This window comes from Neoarius graeffei, chromosome 13 (assembly GCF_027579695.1).
Source record: "Neoarius graeffei isolate fNeoGra1 chromosome 13, fNeoGra1.pri, whole genome shotgun sequence".
In the NCBI taxonomy this organism is placed as follows: domain Eukaryota; kingdom Metazoa; phylum Chordata; class Actinopteri; order Siluriformes; family Ariidae; genus Neoarius; species Neoarius graeffei.
Window position 1 is genome coordinate 23,655,194 of NC_083581.1, and position 22,564 is coordinate 23,677,757.

At 44.0% G+C, this 22,564-nt stretch overlaps 1 protein-coding gene and 1 long non-coding RNA gene across 2 annotated transcripts; one reads left to right on the forward strand and one right to left on the reverse strand.

Annotated features, from left to right (window-relative positions):
• The first annotated feature begins 1,780 nt into the window (after positions 1–1,780).
• Positions 1,781–13,599, forward strand: LOC132895881 (piggyBac transposable element-derived protein 4-like). Its single transcript, XM_060936635.1, has 4 exons — positions 1,781–2,467; positions 11,601–13,358; positions 13,449–13,513; positions 13,590–13,599. The coding sequence occupies exons 1-4, from the start codon at positions 1,781–1,783 to the stop codon at positions 13,597–13,599; spliced, it is 2,520 nt and encodes an 839-aa protein (XP_060792618.1).
• A 1,505-nt stretch (positions 13,600–15,104) lies between these two features.
• On the reverse strand, positions 15,105–15,739 carry LOC132896026 (uncharacterized). The gene is made up of 4 exons (XR_009655910.1): positions 15,714–15,739; positions 15,521–15,618; positions 15,263–15,381; positions 15,105–15,149 (listed from the first exon to the last, which is right to left on the reverse strand). It is a non-coding gene; the product is annotated as an uncharacterized LOC132896026 (long non-coding RNA).
• Between the last annotated feature and the right edge of the window lie 6,825 nt (positions 15,740–22,564).

Sequence of the window (22,564 nt, forward strand, 5' to 3'; positions counted from 1 at the left end):
TTATACAACAGGGAATCCAACATAGAGAGGTTAAGAGAGGGGAGGATCTAGAATACCTTATGGTGGAGATATAGTCTAGCGAGGGAAATCTGAAAATAATAAACTTTTATAACCCATGCAGAGCCCTACAGAGGGAGCAATTAGAAGAGATGTGGAAGGAGGTTAATGGGAGAATGGTTTGGTGTGGGGACTTTAATGCCCACAATACTCTATTGCCGCTTTTCCACTACAAACGCGGCTGAGCCGTGCCGTGCTGAGTCGAGCTGAGTGGGGCTGTTGGGGTTGCATTTCGACTACAACCGCGCTGAACCATGCTGGCTGGAACTGGGTGGACACATTGGGTGGAGTTAGCGAAAGTGGGTGGACGTCACGTGATGTCGTTAAGCAGCGCAAACAGTGACATCAGTGACAGTGGCGGAACAAGTCAGAGCCGGGCCGGGGGCGGGGCAAATGACCGGGCCCTTTATTAAAGCTTATCATAACATCATTTTAGGCTACAAAATGTCCGCAACTGCGGTGTTTACCAATTTCAACACTACCGGGTGCAACTATGTTATTTAGTACATCAAGTCCTTCAAACGAACATGTAACTCAGAAACAAAAAACATTAGGATACTGTACATGGCTCATAATAAAACATCAATAGCCTATACTGCGCACATTATTTGAAGGGCATACGAATGAGCGCTCAGAGGTTGCAACGGTGACAGGAAGAGTCAGAAATAAAAGGAGGGCGGTGCAAACCTCACTGAATGCACTGTGTTTACCAATTTCAACACAACGGGGTGCAACTATGTTATTTTGTACATTAAGTCCTTCAAACGAACATGTAACTCAAACAAAAAAACATTAGGCGACATACTGTACATGGCTCATAATAAAACATCAATAGCCTACTGCGCGCATTATTTGAAGGGCATACGACGAGCCTTGCGCTCCGCGAACTCGTCCACGATGCTCTGTATGTCACTGATTCAGTGATCTTTTCAGCGGTAGTCTCACGACCCGGATAGTAAACAATAAACATGGAGGACATGGAGTCGTTAGTGTTGCTGGTCTTGGTGCTGTGGCTTGTTGTCACCGACAACGCCAACAGATACTGGCAAGAGCGTATAGATGAGGCGAGGCGCATAAGGCTTCAGAAATTCTCGTAATTCGTAATTATTCTTCTTCCGGGTTTACAGTGTTTACAGATCCCAGCGTGCTCGCGGGGCGTGTGTGGGCATGTGAGGACACTCCTCCTCACCAATCAGTGCACAGGGGAGTGTCTGCTCACGCCCCCAGCCTCACTCGGCACGGCTTGGCTCGCTTCAGCCCCACTCCAAAACCGTACGAGTTTTAGGGGCTAACCAGGGCTGAAGCGAGCTCAGTCGTGCTGGTTTTTGGTAGTCGAAACGCGAGCCGTGTCGGGCTGAAGTGAGCTGAAAAAGGGTAGTGGAAAAGGGCCATATGGGGAGATAGGGATGATAGTAGTGGGAGGGTAATAGAAGAGTTTATTGAAGATAGAGAGCTAGTCTGCATGAATGATGGGTTGGGAACAAGGGTAGACTTTGGTAGAGGAACAGAATCTGCTATTGACCTCACTTTTGTGACTACAGACATTGCAGATAGGTGTGAATGGAGAGCAATGAGGGGTAGCACAGCAGGAAGCGACCACTACCCAATTATAACTCACATAGGTATGGAAGTTGGTAAAGAATTGGAGGTGAGAGAGGAGAAGTGGTGTTTGGAAAAGGCAGATTGGGAAAAGTATAAACAAGTAAGTGAAGAGCTATTATGCATGGTGGATGGTGACCTGGATGTGGAAGGTCTGAGTAATGCGGTCAGCTGTAGCATAATTAGTGCAGCAGGGATGGCAATACCAAAATCTAAACCCAAGAATCTTACCAGGATTGTCCCATGGTGGACTGAGGAATGCAGACAGGCTATTAAGCAGAGAAACAGAGCATTTAGACACCTAAAGAGAATACACAATGTTCAGAGCCTTATTGATTATAAGCAGCAACAGGTGGTTGTAAGGAAAGCTGTTAAGCAAGCAAAGAAAGAATACTGGAGGAAATTCTGTGATTCTATTGGCAGAACTACCCCAATAGAGAGAGTGTGGGGTATGATTAAAAAGATGAAGGGAAATGGAAAAGAGTACGAGTATCCAATGTTGGTCGATGGTGAAAAGATAATTACTGACAGTAAGGAGAAAGCAGAAACTATAGCAAAGACGTTAGTTAAGGTACACAGTACGGACAACTTAAGGCAGGAAGAGAAAAGATGGAGAGAAGAAACCACTAGAAAATATCAGTTTGAGCTAGAGGCAGGTGAAGAGGAGGAGGTGTTGAATACTGCATTTACAAGGGCAGAGCTTAGCTGTGCACTAAGGAAGTTGGGGAAGACGTCTCCAGGGAAGGATGGGATCTGCTACACTATGCTGGAGAAACTAACCGAAAAGGGGCAGGATGTGCTGCTAAATAAGGTATGGGAGGAAGGGGTGATCCCAGTTGAATGGAAAAAGTCAGTCATTATCCCAATTAAAAAGCCAGGGAAAGACCCTAAGCAGCCAGCAAGCTATAGGCCGATAGCCTTAACATCACATATGGGGAAAACTATGGAGCGCATGGTCAACGACAGGCTAACATATTGGGTGGAAACAAGGGGAAAGCTGGAAAATTATCAGAGTGGGTTTAGGAAAGGAAGAGGGACAATGGACCCCATCCTATGTCTGGAGGATGACATCAGAAAGGCGCAAGTAAATAAGGAGTCAGTGGTGGCTGTATTCCTAGACATAGAAAAAGCGTATGACATGCTGTGGAAGGATGGACTCTTAATTAAATTAAATCAGATTGGTGTGAAGGGTCGAATGTTTCAGTGGGTTAAGGATTTCCTGACAGAAAGGTCTATAATGGTAAGGATTAATGTAAGGCTGAGTGAATGCTACGCAGTTGAAAATGGCACCCCGCAGGGCAGCATTGTTAGCCCGTTATTGTTTGCAATTATGATTAATGGAATATTTAAAGACATACAAAGTGTAACTGGAGTAGCATTGTTTGCTGACGATGGGGCAATATGGAAGAGAGGAAAGAATATTGCCTATGTAGTGCAGAAAGTGCAGCAGGCACTTAACACAGTGCAGGGTTGGGCCCTCCAGTGGGGATTTAGAATATCAGAAGAAAAGACTAAATCCATGATATTCACCAAAAAGAGAGCAGGAGCAGAAGTAAAATTGAAGTTGGCGGGCAAAGACCTACAACCCTGATTCCAAAAAAGCTGGGACAAAGTACAAATTGTAAATAAAAACAGAATGCAATGATGTGGAAGTTTCAAAATTCCATATTTTATTCAGAATAGAACATAGATGACATATCAAATGTTTAAACTGAGAAAATGTATCATTTAAAGAGAAAAATTAGGTGATTTTAAATTTCATGACAACAACACATCTCAAAAAAGTTGGGACAAGGCCATGTTTACCACTGTGAGACATCCCCTTTTCTCTTTACAACAGTCTGCAAACGTCTGGGGACTGAGGAGACAAGTTGCTCAAGTTTAGGGATAGGAATGTTAACCCATTCTTGTCTAATGTAGGATTCTAGTTGCTCAACTGTCTTAGGTCTTTTTTGTCGTATCTTCCGTTTTATGATGCGCCAAATGTTTTCTATGGGTGAAAGATCTAGACTTCAGGCTGGCCAGTTCAGTACCCAGACCCTTCTTCTACGCAGCCATGATGCTGTAATTGATGCAGTATGTGGTTTGGCATTGTCATGTTGGAAAATGCAAGGTCTTCCCTGAAAGAGACGTCGTCTGGATGGGAGCATATGTTGCTCTAGAACCTGGATATACCTTTCAGCATTGATGGGGTCTTTCCAGATGTGTAAGCTGCCCATGCCACATGCACTAATGCAACCCCATACCATCAGAGATGCAGGCTTCTGAACTGAGCGCTGATAACAACTCGGGCTGTCCTTCTCCTCTTTAGTCCGAATGACACGGCGTCCCTGATTTCCATAAAGAACTTCAAATTTTGATTCGTCTGACCACAGAACAGTTTTCCACTTTGCCACAGTCCATTTTAAATGAGCCTTGGCCTAGAGAAGATGTCTGCGCTTCTGGATCATGTTTAGATCCGGCTTCTTCTTTGAACTATAGAGTTTTAGCTGGCAACGGCGGACGGCACGGTGAATTGTGTTCACAAATAATGTTCTCTGGAAATATTCCTGAGCCCATTTTGTGATTTCCAATACAGAAGCATGCCTGTATGTGATGCAGTGCTGTCTAAGGGCCCGAAGATCACGGGCACCCAGTATGGTTTTCTGGCCTTGACCCTTACGCACAGAGATTCTTCCAGATTCTCTGAATCTTTTGATGATATTATGCACTGTAAATGATATGTTCAAACTCTTTGCAATTTTACACTGTCAAACTCCTTTCTGATATTGCTCCACTATTTGTCAGCGCAGAATTAGGGGGATTGGTGATCCTCTTCCCATCTTTACTTCTGAGAGCCGCTGCCACTCCAAGATGCTCTTTTTATACCCAGTCATGTTAATGACCTATTGCCAATTGACCTAATGAGTTGCAATTTGGTCCTCCAGCTGTTGCTTTTTTGTACCTTTAACTTTTCCAGCCTCTTATTGCCCCGTCCCAACTTTTTTGAGATGTGTTGCTGTCATGAAATTTCAAATGAGCCAATATTTGGCATGAAATTTCAAAATGTCTCACTTTTGACATTTGATATGTTGTCTATGTTCTATTGTGAATACAATATCAGTTTTTGAGATTTGTAAATTATTGCATTCCATTTTTATTTACAATTTGTACTTTGTCCCAACTTTTTTGGAATCGGGGTTGTAGAATGGGTTGATTCCTTCAAGTATCTGGGAGTGTGGTTTGATAGGCGATTGACATGGGAAACACATATCACAAAAGTAATTGACAAGTGTAAAAAGGTGTTGAACGTCATGAGGTGCCTACAGTGGTGCTTGAAAGTTTGTGAACCCTTTAGAATTTTCTATATTTCTGCATAAATATGACCTAAAACATCATCGGATTTTCACACAAGTCCTAAAGGTAGATAAAGAGAACCCAGTTAAATAAATGAGACAAAAATATTATACTTGGTCATTTATTTATTGAGGAAAATGATCCAATATTACATATGTGAGTGGCAAAAGTATGTGAACCTCTAGGATAAGCAGTTAATTTGAAGGTGAAATTAGAGTCAGGTGTTTTCAATCAATGGGATGACAATCAGGTGTGAGTGGGCACCCTGTTTTATTTAAAGAACAAGGATCTATCAAAGTCTGATCTTCACAACACATGTTTGTGGAAGTGTATCATGGCACGAACAAAGGAGATTTCTGAGGACCTCAGAAAAAGTGTTACTGATGCTCATCAGGCTGGAAAACGTTACAAAACCATCTCTAAAGAGCTTGGACTCCACCAATCCACAGACAGACAGACTGTGTACAAATGGAGGAAACTCAAGACCATTGTTACCCTCCCCAGGAGTGGGCGACCAACAAAGATCACTCCAAGAGCAAGGCGTGTAATAGTCGACGAGGTCACAAAGGACCCCAGGGTAACTTCTAAGCAACTGAAGGCCTCTCTCACATTGGCTAATGTTAATGCTCATGAGTCCACCATCAGGAAAACACTGAACAACAATGGTGTGCATGGCAGGGCTGCAAGGAGAAAGCCACTGCTCTCCAAAAAGAACATTGCTGCTTGTCTACAGTCTGCTAAAGATCATGTGGACAAGCCAGAAGGCTATTGGACAAATGTTTTGTGGACGGATGAGACCAAAATCGAACTTTTTGGTTTAAATGAGAAGCGTTATGTTTGGAGAAAGGAAAACGCTGCATTCCAGCATAAGAACCTTATCCCATCTGTGAAACATGGTGGTGGTAGTATCATGGTTTGGGCCTGTTTTGCTGCATCTGGGCCAGGATGGCTTGCCATCATTGATGGAACAATGAATTCTGAATTATACCAGCGAATTCTAAAGGAAAATGTCAGGACATCTGTCCATGAACTGAATCTCAAGAGAAGGTGGGTCATGCAGCAAGACAACGGCCCTAAGCACACAAGTCGTTCTACCAAAGAATGGTTAAAGAAGAATAAAGTTAATGTTTTGGAATGGCCAAGTCAAAGTCCTGACCTTAATCCAATCGAAATGTTGTGGAAGGACCTGAAGTGAGTAGTTCATGTGAGGAAACCCACCAACATCCCAGAGTTGAAGCTGTTCTGTATGGAGGAATGGGCTAAAATTCCTCCAAGCCAGCGTGCAGGACTGATCAACAGTTACCGGAAACGTTTAGTTGCAGTTATCGCTGCACAAGGGGGTCACACCAGATACTGAAAGCAAAGGTTCACATACTTTTGCCACTCACAGATATGTAATATTGGATCATTTTCTTCAATAAATAAATGACCGAGTATAATATTTTTGTCTCATTTGTTTAACTGGGTTCTCTTTCTCTACTTTTAGGACTTGTGTGAAAATCCGATGATGTTTTAGGTCATATTTATGCAGAAATATAGAAAATTCTAAAGGGTTCACAAACTTTCAAGCACCACTGTATGTTGGGTTGGGTGGGGTGCGAACAGAGGAGCGCTGAAAACTATCTACACAGGTCTGATTAGATCAGTGCTAGACTACGGCTGTATGGTATATAGTTCAGCAGCTGCCACTTCACTTAAACGGCTAGATGTTATCCATAATCAAGCACTGAGAATATGTTGTGGGGCAGTTAAGACAACGCCAGTAGCAGCAATTCAAGTGGAGATGGGAGAGACGCCTCTCCACCTTAGGAGAAACCAGCTTTCTCTGGTATACTGGGCGAACCTGAGAGGACACAGTGAGAGCCATATGACAAAGTCAGTACTGTTACACTGCCAAGAAAGGGAAAGCAAAAGCTTTGGATAGACAATCATGCACAAGGTTAATGAGATGGAACTGAGTGCAGTCAACATAGCGCCCACTGTCGTATTCCCAGTAACCCCCCCATGGCTGTATGCTGAGGAGAGACAAAAAGAAGAAGTGGACTGTAATAGAGTGATGACTTACATGAGAGAGAAGTACACTGGATCACTTGAGGTTTACACAGACGCGTCAAGGGCAGATGACAGGGTTGGAGTAGCATATGCTATCCCAAGGCTGAAGATTGCAAAAGGTGAAAGAATAAGCAACAACATAGCTGTGTACACAGCCGAACTGGTGGCAATATGGTTAGCACTATTGTGGGTGGAAGAGCATAAACCAAGGAAAGCAGTGATAGCCTCTGACTCCAGTTCAGCACTTTCCAGCATCAGAAACGGCCAGTCTGAATCAAGGCAAGACATTATATATGAGGTAACACAGATGGGGAACAACTTAATTAAAGCTGGAATTGAAGTAATATTCATATGGGTGCCAGCTCATACAGGTGTCAAGGGAAACGAGCTCGCTGACAAGTATGCCAAGCAGGCCACAAAGAAAGAAGGCGTAGATCTGGAAATTCCCCACAGCAAGGCCGAAGTCAAAAGTATGGTCAAAGCTAAGACCAGTGCTAGATGGCAGAGTCTGTGGAACAATGTGAACACAGAACGGCAATACCATATGATACAGAACGAAGTTGGAAAAGGTAGAAGCACAAACAAAGGGAAAAAAGAGGAGGATGTACAACCCCGATTCCAAAAAAGTTGGGACAAAGTACAAATTGCAAATAAAAACGGAATGCAATAATTTACAAAATCTCAAAAACTAATATTGTATTCACAATAGAACATAGACAACATATCAAATGTCGAAAGTGAGACATTTTGAAATTTCATGCCAAATATTGGCTCATTTGAAATTTCATGACAGCAACACATCTCAAAAAAGTTGGGACAGGGGCAATAAGAAGCTGGAAAAGTTAAAGGTACAAAAAAGGAACAGCTGGAGGACCAAATTGCAACTCATTAGGTCAATTGGCAATAGGTCATTAACATGACTGGGTATAAAAAGAGCATCTTGGAGTGGCAGCGGCTCTCAGAAGTAAAGATGGGAAGAGGATCACCAATCCCCCTAATTCTGCGCCGACAAATAGTGGAGCAATATCAGAAAGGAGTTCGACAGTGTAAAATTGCAGAGTTTGAACATATCATCTACAGTGCATAATATCATCAAAAGATTCAGAGAATCTGGAAGAATCTCTGTGCGTAAGGGTCAAGGCCGGAAAACCATACTGGGTGCCCGTGATCTTCGGGCCCTTAGATGGCACTGCATCACATACAGGCATGCTTCTGTATTGGAAATCACAAAATGGGCTCAGGAATATTTCCAGAGAACATTATCTGTGAACACAATTCACCGTGCCATCCGCCGTTGCCAGCTAAAACTCTATAGTTCAAAGAAGAAGCCGGATCTAAACATGATCCAGAAGCGCAGATGTCTTCTCTGGGCCAAGGCTCATTTAAAATGGACTGTGGCAAAGTGGAAAACCGTTCTGTGGTCAGACGAATCAAAATTTGAAGTTCTTTATGGAAATCAGGGACGCCGTGTCATTCGGACTAAAGAGGAGAAGGACAACCCAAGTTGTTATCAGCGCTCAGTTCAGAAGCCTGCATCTCTGATGGTATGGGGTTGCATTAGTGCATGTGGCATGGGCAGCTTACACATCTGGAAAGACACCATCAATGCTGAAAGGTACCGCACGCGGTATGGAGCACTTGCATGTGACGTCACAGCCGATCCAGATTGTGACAGATGCCATCGTGTCGGTCAAACGCCATATTCCGCCTTCTACTTCTACTTCTGGTTCTACTTCTGCTTTTACTTCTACCTTTTCTTCTGGAAAACCCTACTATATACAATTCTACTACAACGGCTGCGGCTACAAGCTCTCCCTACCTGTGCCCGTTTGTTTTTTGTGTGTATTTTTGCGTGTTGTTCGTCTGTACCGGACTTCAATATCCACTACAACCGTATGGACTTACTGGACATTGGTTTCCAGCAGAAAATGACGGTTTGTAGCGATTTCCATCGCATGCACAACATTCCGGACGAGACAGCGAGACCAGCGTGGTCTCCGTGGATTGTTATCGGAAGCAAAGCGAAGGAGGCGGCGTCGGGAGCGGAAGCAAAAGTGAGGCTACAGGCAGAGCCGGCCTGTTGACTAAGCTCAGAAAACAGCTACTCAAACCTCCACTGCCAAGCCTCTACCTCTCCAATGCCAGATCCATGTAAACAAGACGGATGATTTGGAATTACCTTATTCTATTCTATAATCGGGGGGCGGCACGGTGGTGTAGTGGTTAGCGCTGTCGCCTCACAGCAAGAAGGTCTGGGTTCGAGCCCCGTGGCCGGCGAAGGCCTTTCTGTGTGGAGTTTGCATGTTCTCCCCGTGTCCGCGTGGGTTTCCTCCGGGTGCTCCGGTTTCCCCCACAGTCCAAAGACATGCAGGTTAGGCTAACTGGTGACTCTAAATTGACAGTAGGTGTGAATGGTTGTCTGTGTCTATTGGCCCTTTTCCACTACCCTTTTTCAGCTCACTTCAGCTCGCTTCAGCTCACTTCAGCCCGACACGGCTCGCGTTTCGACTACCAAAAACCAGCACGACTCAGCTCGTTTCAGCCCTGCTTAGCCCCTAAAACTCGCACCGTTTTGGAGTGGGGCTGAAGCGAGCCAAACCGTGCCGAGTGAGGTTGGGGGCGTGAGCAGACACTCCCCTGTGCACTGATTGGTGAGGAGGAGTGTCCTCACATGCCCACACACGCCCCGCGAGCGCGCTGGGATCTGTAAACACCGCAAACCCGGAAGGAGAATAATTACGAATTACGAGAATTTCTGAAGCCTTATGCGCCTCGCCTCATCTATACACTCTTGCCAGTATCTGTCCGCGTTGTCAAGCCACAGCACCAAGACCAGCAACACTAACGACTCCATGTCCTCCATGTTTATTGTTTACTATTCGGGTCGTGAGACTACCGCTGAAAAGATCACTGAATCAGTGACATACAGAGCATCGTGGACGAGTTCGCGGAGCGCAAGGCTCGCCGTATGCCCTTCAAATAATGCGCGCAGTAGGCTATTGATGTTTTATTATGAGCCATGTACAGTATGTAGCCGAATGTTTTTTTGTTTCTGAGTTACATGCTCGTTTGAAGGACTTAATGTACAAAATAACATAGTTGCACCCCGTAGTGTTGAAATTGGTAAACACAGTGCATTCAGTGAGGTTTGCACCGCCCTCCTTTTATTTCTGACTCTTCCTGTCACCACTCTGAGCGCTCATTCGTATGCCCTTCAAATAATGTGCGCAGTATAGGCTATTGATGTTTTATTATGAGCCATGTACAGTATCCTAATGTTTTTTGTTTCTGAGTTACATGTTCGTTTGAAGGACTTGATGTACTAAATAACATAGTTGCACCCGGTAGTGTTGAAATTGGTAAACACCGCAGTTGCGGACATTTTGTAGCCTAAAATGATGTTATGATAAGCTTTAATAAAGGGTCCGGTCATTGGCCCCGCCCCCGGCCCGGCTCTGACTTGTTCCGCCACTGTCACTGATGTCACTGCGCTGCTTAACGACATCACATGACGTCCACCCACTTTCGCTAACTCCACCCAATGTGTCCACCCACTTCCAGCCAGCACGGTTCAGCGCGGTTGTAGTCGAAATGCAACTCCAACAGCCCCGCTCAGCTCGACTCGGCACGGCACGGCTCAGCCGCGTTTGTAGTGGAAAAGCGGCATATGTGTCAGCCCTGTGATGACCTGGCGACTTGTCCAGGGTGTACCCCGCCTTTCACCCGTAGTCAGCTGGGATAGGCTCCAGCTTGCCTGCGACCCTGTAGAACAGGATAAAGCGGCTAGAGATAATGAGATGAGATTCTATAATCGGCTGGTCAGTGCTATACTCAATACTTAAGTGACTTACCCATCCAATGAGGATTATTTTCTTGTTTACAAGATGCCACATCTGAGTCGCTGACAAATCCTGAATTTCTGTAAAGAAAACTGTCCAGAGATTTATAAGCACGCAGTGCTTCACCACTGAACAGCGAGGGAAAGTTGATGAGGTAATTATACACGTCCGGGTATTCCACTGGCAGTTCAAAATCCGGTCGTGAAAACTCCGTCCGGAAAGCCATAAGGGTCACAAATCTGTAGATCGTTTATTTTAGACATGTATCTAGTTATCTGTTCATTAGAAAAATGAGCCGTGTAGTCCGTCGGTTGAAATTGATCCATTCTGTACACGAGTGCAGCAGTATTCAGCGATGTTTTTGACCGACAAGATGAGGGTTGTGTACTTTCCGGTCATGTGACTGCAAGATCTCTATATACCCAAACGACCACCAGGTAGCACTTGGGAGCACTCGCCCCAGATAGCAAAATCCTCCGGCCCCCCTCTACTCGCGGGGTAGCCTATTTGCATATGAATAGCAGCAGAATCTTGGGGAGACAGTATAAATATCTCGGTCAGTGTGGTTCCCTACCACACAAGATGGCAAAGCGATTTTCAGTTCAAACTGCTTTGGAATTGATACTGGAAGAGACAGAAGGATTTGAAGATGATGCAGAGGAAGAAGTTTCAGAAAATGAGGATCATATTTCTGAAAATTCAGAGTCTGACACTGAGTTTGAAGAAGAGGATGAGCATCAGCCAGGTCCAAAAAGTAAAATAGCCTCAGGACCAGACTGGCAGAAGCAGCCTGGACGATATGAGCAGCAAGGACAAGCCTCTGAACAGTTGGCGCCAGGACCAGCCTGTGAGGAGCCAGCTGTAGGACCAGCCCGTCAGCCTGCTTCAAAACGCAAGCGAGCCTCAGGACCAGCCTATGAGAGGACAGAATTAGGACCAGCCTGTGTGGAGCCAGCCGTAGGACCAGCCCGTCAGCCTGCATCAAAACGAAAGAGAACTTCAGGACCAGCCCGCCAGCAGGAAGTCACAAGATCAGCCACTGAGCAGCCAGGCATAGGATCAGACTGTCAGCAGCTTGAAAATGACAACATATGGATGTCAAAAGATGGCAGAATTGAATGGTCTTCCTGTTCAAGAAATGAAGCCCCCTGCCTGGCTGCCAATGTGATTAAGATGATACCAGGACCTACACGTTTGGCAGTCACTCATGCACAAGACATCAAGTCTTCTTTTGACCTTTTCATGACATACCCCATCAAGAAAATCATTCTGGATTGCTCCAATTTAGAAGGAAGCAGAGTTTTTGGAGAGAGGTGGAAGGGTTTGGATGAAACTGATTTGGATGCTTACTTTGGGGTTCTCATCCTGGCAGGTGTTTTTAGGTCCAAAGGGGAGGCCACAGAATCCCTGTGGCATGAAGAAACAGGCAGAGAACTGTTTCGTTCAATAATGCCTCTGAAAACATTCAAAATGCTTTCCAGGATCATCCGTTTTGATGACCGTGAGGACAGACCAGCTCGACGCCAGAGAGACAAATTAGCAGCCATCAGGACAGTGTGGGACAAGTGGGTGGCCCGTCTCCCACTGCTTTACAACCCTGGGCCCAATGTCACCGTCGATGAGCAGCTGATGCCATTTCGGGGCCGCTGCCCATTTCGGCAGTATATACCATCTAAGCCTGCTAAGTATGGCATAAAGATTTGGGTTGCCTGTGATGCTGCTTCATCATATGCTTGGAACCTGCAAGTCTACACAGGGAAACACACTGGAGGAACACCTGAAAAAAATCAAGGTATGAGAGTGGTCCTCGATATGGCTCAGGGGCTTTCTGGGCACAACATCACATGTGATAATTTTTTCACATCACACCAGTTGGGGCAGGAGCTGCTGAAGCGTAAACTGACAATGCTTGGAACAGTACGCAAAAACAAGACAGAGCTCCCTCCCCAGCTGCTGAAAACAGAGGAAAGGCCTGTTCAATCATCGAAGTTTGCATTCACAGCTGACACAACCCTGGTATCGTACGTCCCAAAGAAAGGGAAAAATGTGGTACTCATGAGTACTCTGCACCGGGACGGGAGAATCTGTGGCCAGGACCATCAAAAGCCTGAGATGATCCTGGATTATAATGCCACAAAAGGAGGGGTGGCCAACCTTGACAAGCTGGTGACCTCTTACAGCTGCAAAAGGAGGACCCTACAATGGCCTCTGGTGATATTTTTCGACATCTTAGATATCTCCGCTTACAATGCCTTCGTCATTTGGATGTCACTGAGCCCAGAGTGGAATAGAGGAAAGCTGCAGAAGAGGCGTCTCTTTCTTGAGGAATTGGGGAAAATGCTGGTGAGACCTCAAATTGTTAGAAGACAACATCTTCCAAGATCCTCAGTCTCTGCAGCCATCGTGCGGAGAATTCAGGAGGAAGATGATGGTGCCACATCCTGCCAAATCACAGAACCAGCAGCAGTACCTGAGGTAAGTGTTTGAGGTTGGTGCTGTATAATAATTTGTGTGCATGAGAAAGGAGAGTTAGTAAAGGTCCTTATCTTTTTATCTTTCACATAGAATGGGGCCAGCAACAAAAAGAAGCGCTGTGAAGTGTGTGGGCCCAAGATGGACAGAAAAACACGGTATACATGTACCAAGTGCAAGAAGTACATTTGCAATATGCACACAGTGAAACTCTGCTCCTCATGTGTGGTATAGCCTGGCATGAAAATGGCCGTGTTCAAAGGGCTTAAATGTTGTTCAGGCAGATGTAGTGTAAACTGACCTGATAAGGTTAAATTTCTGATGAAATAGTTCTGGGCAAACTTGCTTAATTTGTCAATTTGTTGATAATTGTCAGTTGTGGCTGTTTTATGATGCAATTCCTTATGTTTTTACATTTTAATAAAAAAAAATAAACAAAAACGAGTAGCATTTCTATTCATAATCATATGATTTAACACAGGTGAAGGGAACAAATGTAACAAGTTGTGTTTATATTACTTGCAAATGGGATGAAGTAAACATCTCATCTCATCTCATTATCTCTAGCCGCTTTATCCTTCTACAGGGTCGCAGGCAAGCTGGAGCCTATCCCAGCTGACTACGGGCGAAAGGCGGGGTACACCCTGGACAAGTCGCCAGGTCATCACAGGGCTGACACATAGACACAGACAACCATTCACACTCACATTCACACCTACGGTCAATTTAGAGTCACCAGTTAACCTAACCTGCATGTCTTTGGACTGTGGGGGAAACCGGAGCACCCGGAGGAAACCCACGCGGACACGGGGAGAACATGCAAACTCCGCACAGAAAGGCCCTCGCCGGCCCCGGGGCTCGAACCCAGGACCTTCTTGCTGTGAGGCGACAGCGCTAACCACTACACCACCGTGCCGCCCTGAAGTAAACATCTGCTGAGTATTTTAACAAAAAAAGGTTTCAATATGTTGAATTAAGGACCCAAAAATGCCATGGGTCCACCAGACCCAGCAGGAACCCCTGTGTAACACAAAAACGAAGACCCTACAAGGGTTAAACCAAAGAAATCACTCGTGATTGGTTGGCAGATGCCACTAGGCCTAGGCTATTGGTTACCCTGGGTCATCATAACCACAACCTATATTTTATTTATTTATATATATATATATATATATATATATATATATATATATATATATATATATATATATATATATATATCTGTTGTGGTTATGATTAGCTATGATGCTGTATATTCATGTCATTGTTATCCTATCAATGACATACATTTATTGAAGGAAAATTTGCAAGGAACGTTGTATCAAACAAGAGCTTTGTTTTCAAAATCAGAGTAAGTACAAGACGTTAAAAAATAAACAAAATGGCAGCATTCAGTCAAAGACAAACAGTAGTTGCCTATACGGTACATTCTCTAGTGCAAGAGAGATGTGCAGGATACAAAACTAAACAAAAGCAAATAAGCACCGTATTTTAGTCCTACAGCTCCATGAAGTGCATGCTTGCGGTCTCTGAGCTGTGGGGAGCAGGCGGCATCGGACCGACATGCAGTCGTCTGTGGTGGGTTGCCCTGTACTTTGGATCTGCCTCAAGCCTTGATTGCAGCGTAGCACAGAGTTCGCTGAGCTCCGGGTTACGGGACGGCGGAGGCTTAACGATCCACCCAGACACCCCATCCACCACCCCATTTTCCTCATCCGACATCAGGTCTACGGTAGAACACTGCCATACATCCATCTCGTCCATAGCAAGGACACCTCGTCTCACGTCAAACAGCTGTAAAAACGATCAATAAAGAGAATAAGTACTGAGCAATGCACTGCGTATGGACACAACACATGAAAAACACTGAAAAAAAAGTCACATTGACCAAAACTGAAAAATCTTACCCTCTTTCTTCTGGAGCGACTACGAGCCGGCTACTTCATTGCTTCCGCCTGCAACGAAAGATCAGGCTGCTGGTACCTGTAGCTCCTGCGTAAGGTTTCGTAATACGTCTTGCAGGCAGCTAGAAAAACAAATGAGAGTACGATTAACAACGTAGCAGTAGGCTAAGCTTAATAAGGGAAAGGAAGAAGGGAAGTGTAGACAGCAGAGAAAGGACAGTATAGGCTACCATAATATTTAGTGAAATAGTTGTTACTTACACACAATGTTGTCTTTGTCAGCATCATGAAGATTTGGATTTGTCGACAAAGCCCGCACTAAATAGCTTGTCACGGCTTCGTTATGAGGCGAAGTTAGTCTGTGAAAACAAGATGGCTACAGTTAGGATCAGGCTAGGATCTGTATCTATTAACGTATCTCATACAGAATGAAAGCATATTCTTTAAATCTTACCCTTGCGCCGGCTCGTATCGCCTAGTGTTTGTCTCCAAGTTGTGAAGACGGTGTACTGTTTCCTGTGAAAAGAACAAAACAATGTTTTTAAGTCACTTGTCCCTCATAGCTAGCTACTGGCTACTTTTAGCTTGGGCTAGCTGCTATGCTTACTTTTAGGCTATTTAGCTTAGCTAGCAGACACCGGACAAATTCTGACCACAATCATGGGACTCTGCACCCGTCTTTTCTTCCTGGAGTTTGCGTTTTCCCCAAAGTTACGTCCCTCCAAAGCAGTCAATCTGTCTTCCACGGTGTTGAATCTGTCGTCCATAGAGTTGAATCTGTCGGTTACGAACGTAGTCAGCTCTGCAATCTGACGAGACAACCCACTGAGAGCAGACAGAAGTTTTCTCTCATCGGTCTGCGGACTTCCCGACACAGGTCCATCGCGTCCAGACACAGGAGTCGACGGAGAGTAGAACGCGAGGCGCCGTCCAGCCATTGAAGATCACCAAGCAGCAAAAATCCCAGAAACCAAGAGAAAGTTCCGGAGCACATGAAAACTACCTGGTAAGCTACGGTACACCTGTTTATACTGTATGAGCCATGCCCATGACTGCCTGGTCCTGGTCCAATCACATGCGAGGTTATTGTTATACATGCTCGCATGTTTGTGATATAAACCATTTTGGATATTTTTGAATATAGAAGTATGAAGTTCCTGCTTACTGACTGAATTAAACAATTCAATTATAAGTAATTTCAAGATTCCCCTGAAATAAACACAGAGGCCACAGATTAGGCTTCTTTTAACAGCAGTTTGAGATGCATATGATTTTTTAAAACTATAGTTTCACAATCTTTTCATACTCAAATGGTCATGTTAACGATGGCCTATTCACAGTGTTCAAACTATGCCGATATTTTCGGGGGGTCCCTTTTTTTCCCTTGGGGGGGGGGGGGGGGGGGGTGCTTGTGCTTGCGCTTGTCTCAGAGTGCGGATCTCCAAACACATGAGAAGCCTATCTTACGCACATATCACGCGGACTCCACACACGCATCGCGTCTGAAGTCATAACTCATCAGGGGAAATCATGTCCGCATTGGCATGTTCAAAAAACAACCTCGCATCAACAATGATACCAATGGGAACATTACCAATGGGAAAATTCTGGGGACACAAACTAGTAGAAAAGAAGTGTGTTGGCACTGTTGGCACACTTCCTTTCTACTAGTTTGTGTCCCCAACCTGGCAGCAGCAGTCGTTGTCATATCGGTTTATTTTATCTTTGATGTAAACACAACACTTCGGATATGCAAATGCTTCCCGTTACACACGATTGCTATGTCAATAAACATCATTTTGCCAATATTTTAGAGACCCCCCCCCAACATTTCCCAAATCATGTTTTCAAGGGATCTCATGTCTGTTTCAGGGGATCTCGGATCCCCCGAGTACCCCCGTAGTTCGAACAGTGCCTATTCACTCTGCCATGGACATATTCATGCAGTGACTGTGGTCATTTGACTGGTCTCATACTAAAATGGCCATGCTAATGATGGCCTATTCACTCTGACATGGACATATTCATGCACTGACTGTGGTCATTTGACTGGTCTCATACTAAAATGGCCATGCTAATGATGGCCTATTCACTCTGACATGGACATATTCATGCACTGAGTATGGTCGTTTGAGGTGTCGAATGTGGGCATTTGCATGCATTGTAATTTATTGCATGGATATGAATTTAAATGTGTGTTTTACATTTGCATAGGATGAGTATGTGACTGAAGAAGATGAAGAGGGGGAAAGCCTTGCTGAGGAGCAGAGTGAAGCCTGTCCAGACATACAAGATGGAGAGGGGCATGGAAGTGATCAGTCCAGAAGTGAAAAACCAGAAGACTTGATGAAACTTCTGGCCATGATGCTTTTGTCATGGCAATCAACCTTCAAGATTTCTGACAACGCCATCACATCGCTTCTTCTGTGCGTCAAACAGTTTGTGTGGATACTTGGAAATGTTCTCTGTGTTAATTCCCTCACTGCCTTTTCCAGCAATATTCCAGCAATATACAGGTTTTGTACTGTTGCTATTATTGATAGACATATACCCTTGGCTGCTACTTTCACAGTACACTGTTGAAACACATTATTGTTGCATTCATGTCTTTGTTATTTTTAGTACTAGTAAAAGTTTTTCATCTCACTGTGTACTGTGTATGGCTTAAATGACAATAAACCTTCAGTAGTGGTGAATTTGCAGAGGTTTTACTGCACAAAAAAACTTTCCAATTACTAGTTTACCTGTAGAATGTTCCAAGCAGGGTTTTTTTTTTAAGCAGTGCACAATCCCCCCCCCCAAGTCTTTTTGCTGCCCCAGTTACAACTCTCTTGGAATGTGTTGTAGGTATCAGGTTCGGAATGACTGGGTGTATTACAAAAATGATAGTTTCAGTTTGAGTATTCAAGATCTTGTATTTAACTGCAACTCAAAGGGTCAGTTCTACATACATGGGCAAAAATGTACACACACCCACTGAGATTAATTCAGGTGCTGAAAGATCCAAAATGTCCTTTAACTTGCCAAGGTCTCTTAACTTCCTGTTAGTGATTGACTACAGCTAGTAGCTTCTCTGTGCACAACATAAAGGTTTGTTTTTGACACTCATTGGAGTGACCAACACCCAGTATAATGGGAAAGTCCAAGGAGCTCAGTGCAGATCTAAGAACAAGATCAATTGTGAGCTACTGCTCACTTGTGTATACCCTCACTCTTGCTTGCATTGGAATGCAAGCAATCAAAGGAATAGGATACTTGCGTATGAATGTTGACTTCAGCAAATAATTAATCCTGAAACGAGTAGAGAGCAGTGTTCTCCCCAGGTATTTCAAATGGCATCCTGGTAAACCGTCATTTTGAAGTGGCATTTTGCTTCTTGAAATGGCATCAAATTCACTGTGCAGTATAATCTGAGTATTATAAAATTAACAGAGCATCATATCATGATGTAAGATGGTATAGAACCCCAAGCTGAAGTTCAGTACCAAATATCAAGCAGTTGTGATTTGTAGTTGCTGAGAAAAAGGGTGTTACAGACCGAGGTAAACCAGTATTAACCCCCCCTCCTTTGGAGTAGGGGTATAATAAAGAGGGTCATAGATTTACACACTCAGGAATGTCTTAGTCATTTCTGTACAATTACAGAAGTGCTTCAAATATCTGTAGATACAAATTATTTATACCCCTGCTCCAAAGGAGAGGGTATACTGGTTTACCTCTGCCTGTATTTCCATCTGTTCGAAATGCTCTTTTTCTCAGCAACCATAAATCGTAGCCACTTGGTCCCAAACTTCAGCTTGGGGGTTCTATACCATTTTCAGGTCTGTCGCACATCTTCCTGTTTACTGGCAATGTATTTAGAAAACAGTGTGGATTTACTGTATAAAATTTTCGTAACACTTTTTTTCTCAGCAACTACAAATCACGACTGCTTGATGTTTAGTACCGAGCTTCAGCTTGGGGTTCTATACTGTGTAGACCATTTTCAGGTCTGTCGCACATCAACTTCCTGTTTACCAACTGAATGTATTTATGAAACTTGTAGGGTGGATTTTGACACTATTTCAAGAAGCAAAATGCTATTTTAAAATTAGTTTACCAGGATGCTATTTGAAATACCTGGGGAGAACACTGATCTCTACTTGTTTCAGGGTTCATTATTTGTTGAAGTCAACATTTATAACAAGTGTCCTATTCCTTTGGTTGCTTGCATTGTGATAAGCGAGAGCTGGGGTATAAGTGAGCAGTAGTTCACAGTTGCTCTCGTTTGGAGGTGGAGCCATTTTGCTAAACCACTTTGTTGGAAGAAGACCTAAACTGTCACCCTCAGCTGAGAGGAAATAATTGGTTCAGATGGTTAGGAACAACCAGGAACCACAAAGGCATAGACCTGCCATGAACTGGAAGCTGCTGGAACACCAGTGTTACTGTCTACAGTAAAGCAAATTTTATATCACCATGTACTGAGAGGCTGCTGTCCAAGAAAGAAGCCCTTGCTCTAAAAGTCACATCTTCAAGCTCCACTAAAGTTTGCAGCTGACCACATGGACAAAGAAAAAGCCTTCTATATAATGTGCAATATCTCTCCTGCTGCCCTCCTCTCTCTTTTCCCCATATTCTTTTTATATTTGTATATGTAAATTTTTAATTTATCTGGAAGTTTTTCCTCTATTTCTTTTCTGTTTGTGTAATGATGCTGCTGGAATCTTAATTTCCCTGAGGGAACCCTCCCAAAGGGATCAATAAAGTTTTATCTAATCTTCTGGAGACAAGTTTTATGGTCCAATGAGACAAAGCTTGAGTTGCCTGGTCACAATGACCAACGGTACAGTGGAATACAGTACCAACTGTTAAGCATGGGAGTGGTAGCATCATGCTTTGGGGCCGTTTTCCCAGTGGAACTGGTGCATTGTGCAAAGTGGATGGAATAATGAAGGAAAACTAGCTCCTATTTCTTCAGCATAGCCTCAAATTATGAGAAACATGGACGTAATTGGATGTTCCAACAGGAACGTGACCCCAAATACACATCAAAGCTGGTTGTGGAGGATAAAGCAGGTTAACATGAAGCTTAAAACAAGTCTTGACCTCAACTCTATCAAATGTTGAGACTGCTGAAAGGTTGGGTCTGTGACAAGAAACCCAGAAATTGAATTGAGCTTTGCCAAGAAGAGTGGGCAAATATCCAGCCAGAAGCTTGTTGATGGCTCACAAAAGTGTCTGGTCAAGGTGATAAGGTATAGCTGGTCTGGTGAAGTGGTCTAGTCAAGGTATATTTTTGACCCTCTGTTGATTTCAGAAAACCCAAAATAAATTAAAGCTTTTACAGAAAAATTCTGGGTGGTCTCCCCCCCTTTAAAGATGTTTTTACAATCATTCTGCTACAGAAAAAGAACCGTTCAAAGAAATCGCTGACATTTGTGTTTGTAAACTGAGTGCAGCTGTATTTGCAGAAAGTATCTCATCTCATTATCTCTAGCCGCTTTATCCTTCTACAGGGTCGCAGGCAAGCTGGAGCCTATCCCAGCTGACTACGGGCGAAAGGCGGGGTACACCCTGGACAAGTCGCCAGGTCATCACAGGGCTGACACATAGACACAGACAACCATTCACACTCACATTCACACCTACGGTCAATTTAGAGTCACCAGTTAACCTAACCTGCATGTCTTTGGACTGTGGGGGAAACCGGAGCACCCGGAGGAAACCCACACAGACACGGGGAGAACATGCAAACAACGCACAGAAAGGCCCTTGCCGGCCACGGGGATCGAACCCGGACCTTCTTGCTGTGAGGCGACAGCGCTAACCACTACACCACCATGCCGCCCTGCAGAAAGTATAAATAAAAATATATATAGACTTGCAGCACAGACTACAGCATACTCTCAGAACAACAAAAAGGATGTTGGATGAAATGTATGGGTTGTAAGGAGCAACTCCTAATGAGGTCTGTGACGCTTTGACAGGCATATAAAAGCACAGATTACAGAAAAGCTTTTGACAGTGTCCTATAGTAATGGCTAATACAGATTTTACACCCGATACAACCCACACTTGTAGATCTTCGACATTAATTCTTATAGACCACTGGAGAACACACTACCTATGGATAATGTGGTTATTGTCCACATTGTACTTTATTGCACAGGTGTTATCTCACATGCGCAACACGAAAGGCTACAAAAATTATATTCACACTCAAACACCTACATTACAAAAGGTAACAACAAACATGCCACATTGGCAGGACATTTCTCAATTTGCTCAGGAAATTACTCGTTTACTTTGCTCACTCGTGAATATATTCACCATGATAAACTTCATATCTTCATGCCACCATGTAATATTCTTGATATTATATGGACACATCCATGAGAAAAATACGCAAGTTAATCAAAAGAATTTTAATCTTGAACTGGTTCACCATTTTGACAATGTCCATCTAGTCAGCAGGAAAACACTGGGAGTGATGTCCTCTTCTCCTTTCAGCTGCTCTCTTTAGGGTTCGCCACAGCGGATCTGTTCTACATGTTTGATTCAGCATAGGTTTTACACCGAATGCCTTTCCTGACACAACCCTCCCCAATCTATCCAGGCTTGGGACCATAGACCCCTTGTGCATGATGTCACGCATCACGTGATAATTTCACCCGGGGGTCAAACAGGCACCATCCTTTCTGTAAGCAAGGCTTAATCAGATTTCAATATGGTTCATTTTTGCACTGTTTTTGGTTGTTCAAATAGAGAACTAGATGAAGGGTATTACTGTCTCCCTGCTATTAAGAAAAATGTTAATGAAGAGAAGTAAATGCTTCAAGAACAATGAAGAAATGAGTGGTTAAAGAGAATACGATGAGAGGATCTAAGCCTGAAAACTCCAGAGAAATTCAAAATTGTATTTAAAAAAAAATAGAAAGTCGGAAGTGAGTGTGGAAGAGTTTGCTTAAGAATCTCGTTTTATGTTTGCATTCGAGTTAGCTTCTTCATGAAAGTGATTTTCTTACAGGTGAAGCAGCTTCCTTATTCTCATCTCATCTCATTATCTCTAGCCGCTTTATTCTTCTACAGGGTCGCAGGCAAGCTGGAGCCTATCCCAGCTGACTACGGGCGAGAGGCGGGGTACACCCTGGACAAGTCGCCAGGTCATCACAGGGCTGACACAGAGACACAGACAACCATTCACACTCACATTCACACCTATGGTCAATTTAGAGTCACCAGTTAACCTAACCTGCATGTCTTTGGACTGTGGGGGAAACCGGAGCACCCGGAGGAAACCCACGCGGACACGGGGAGAACATG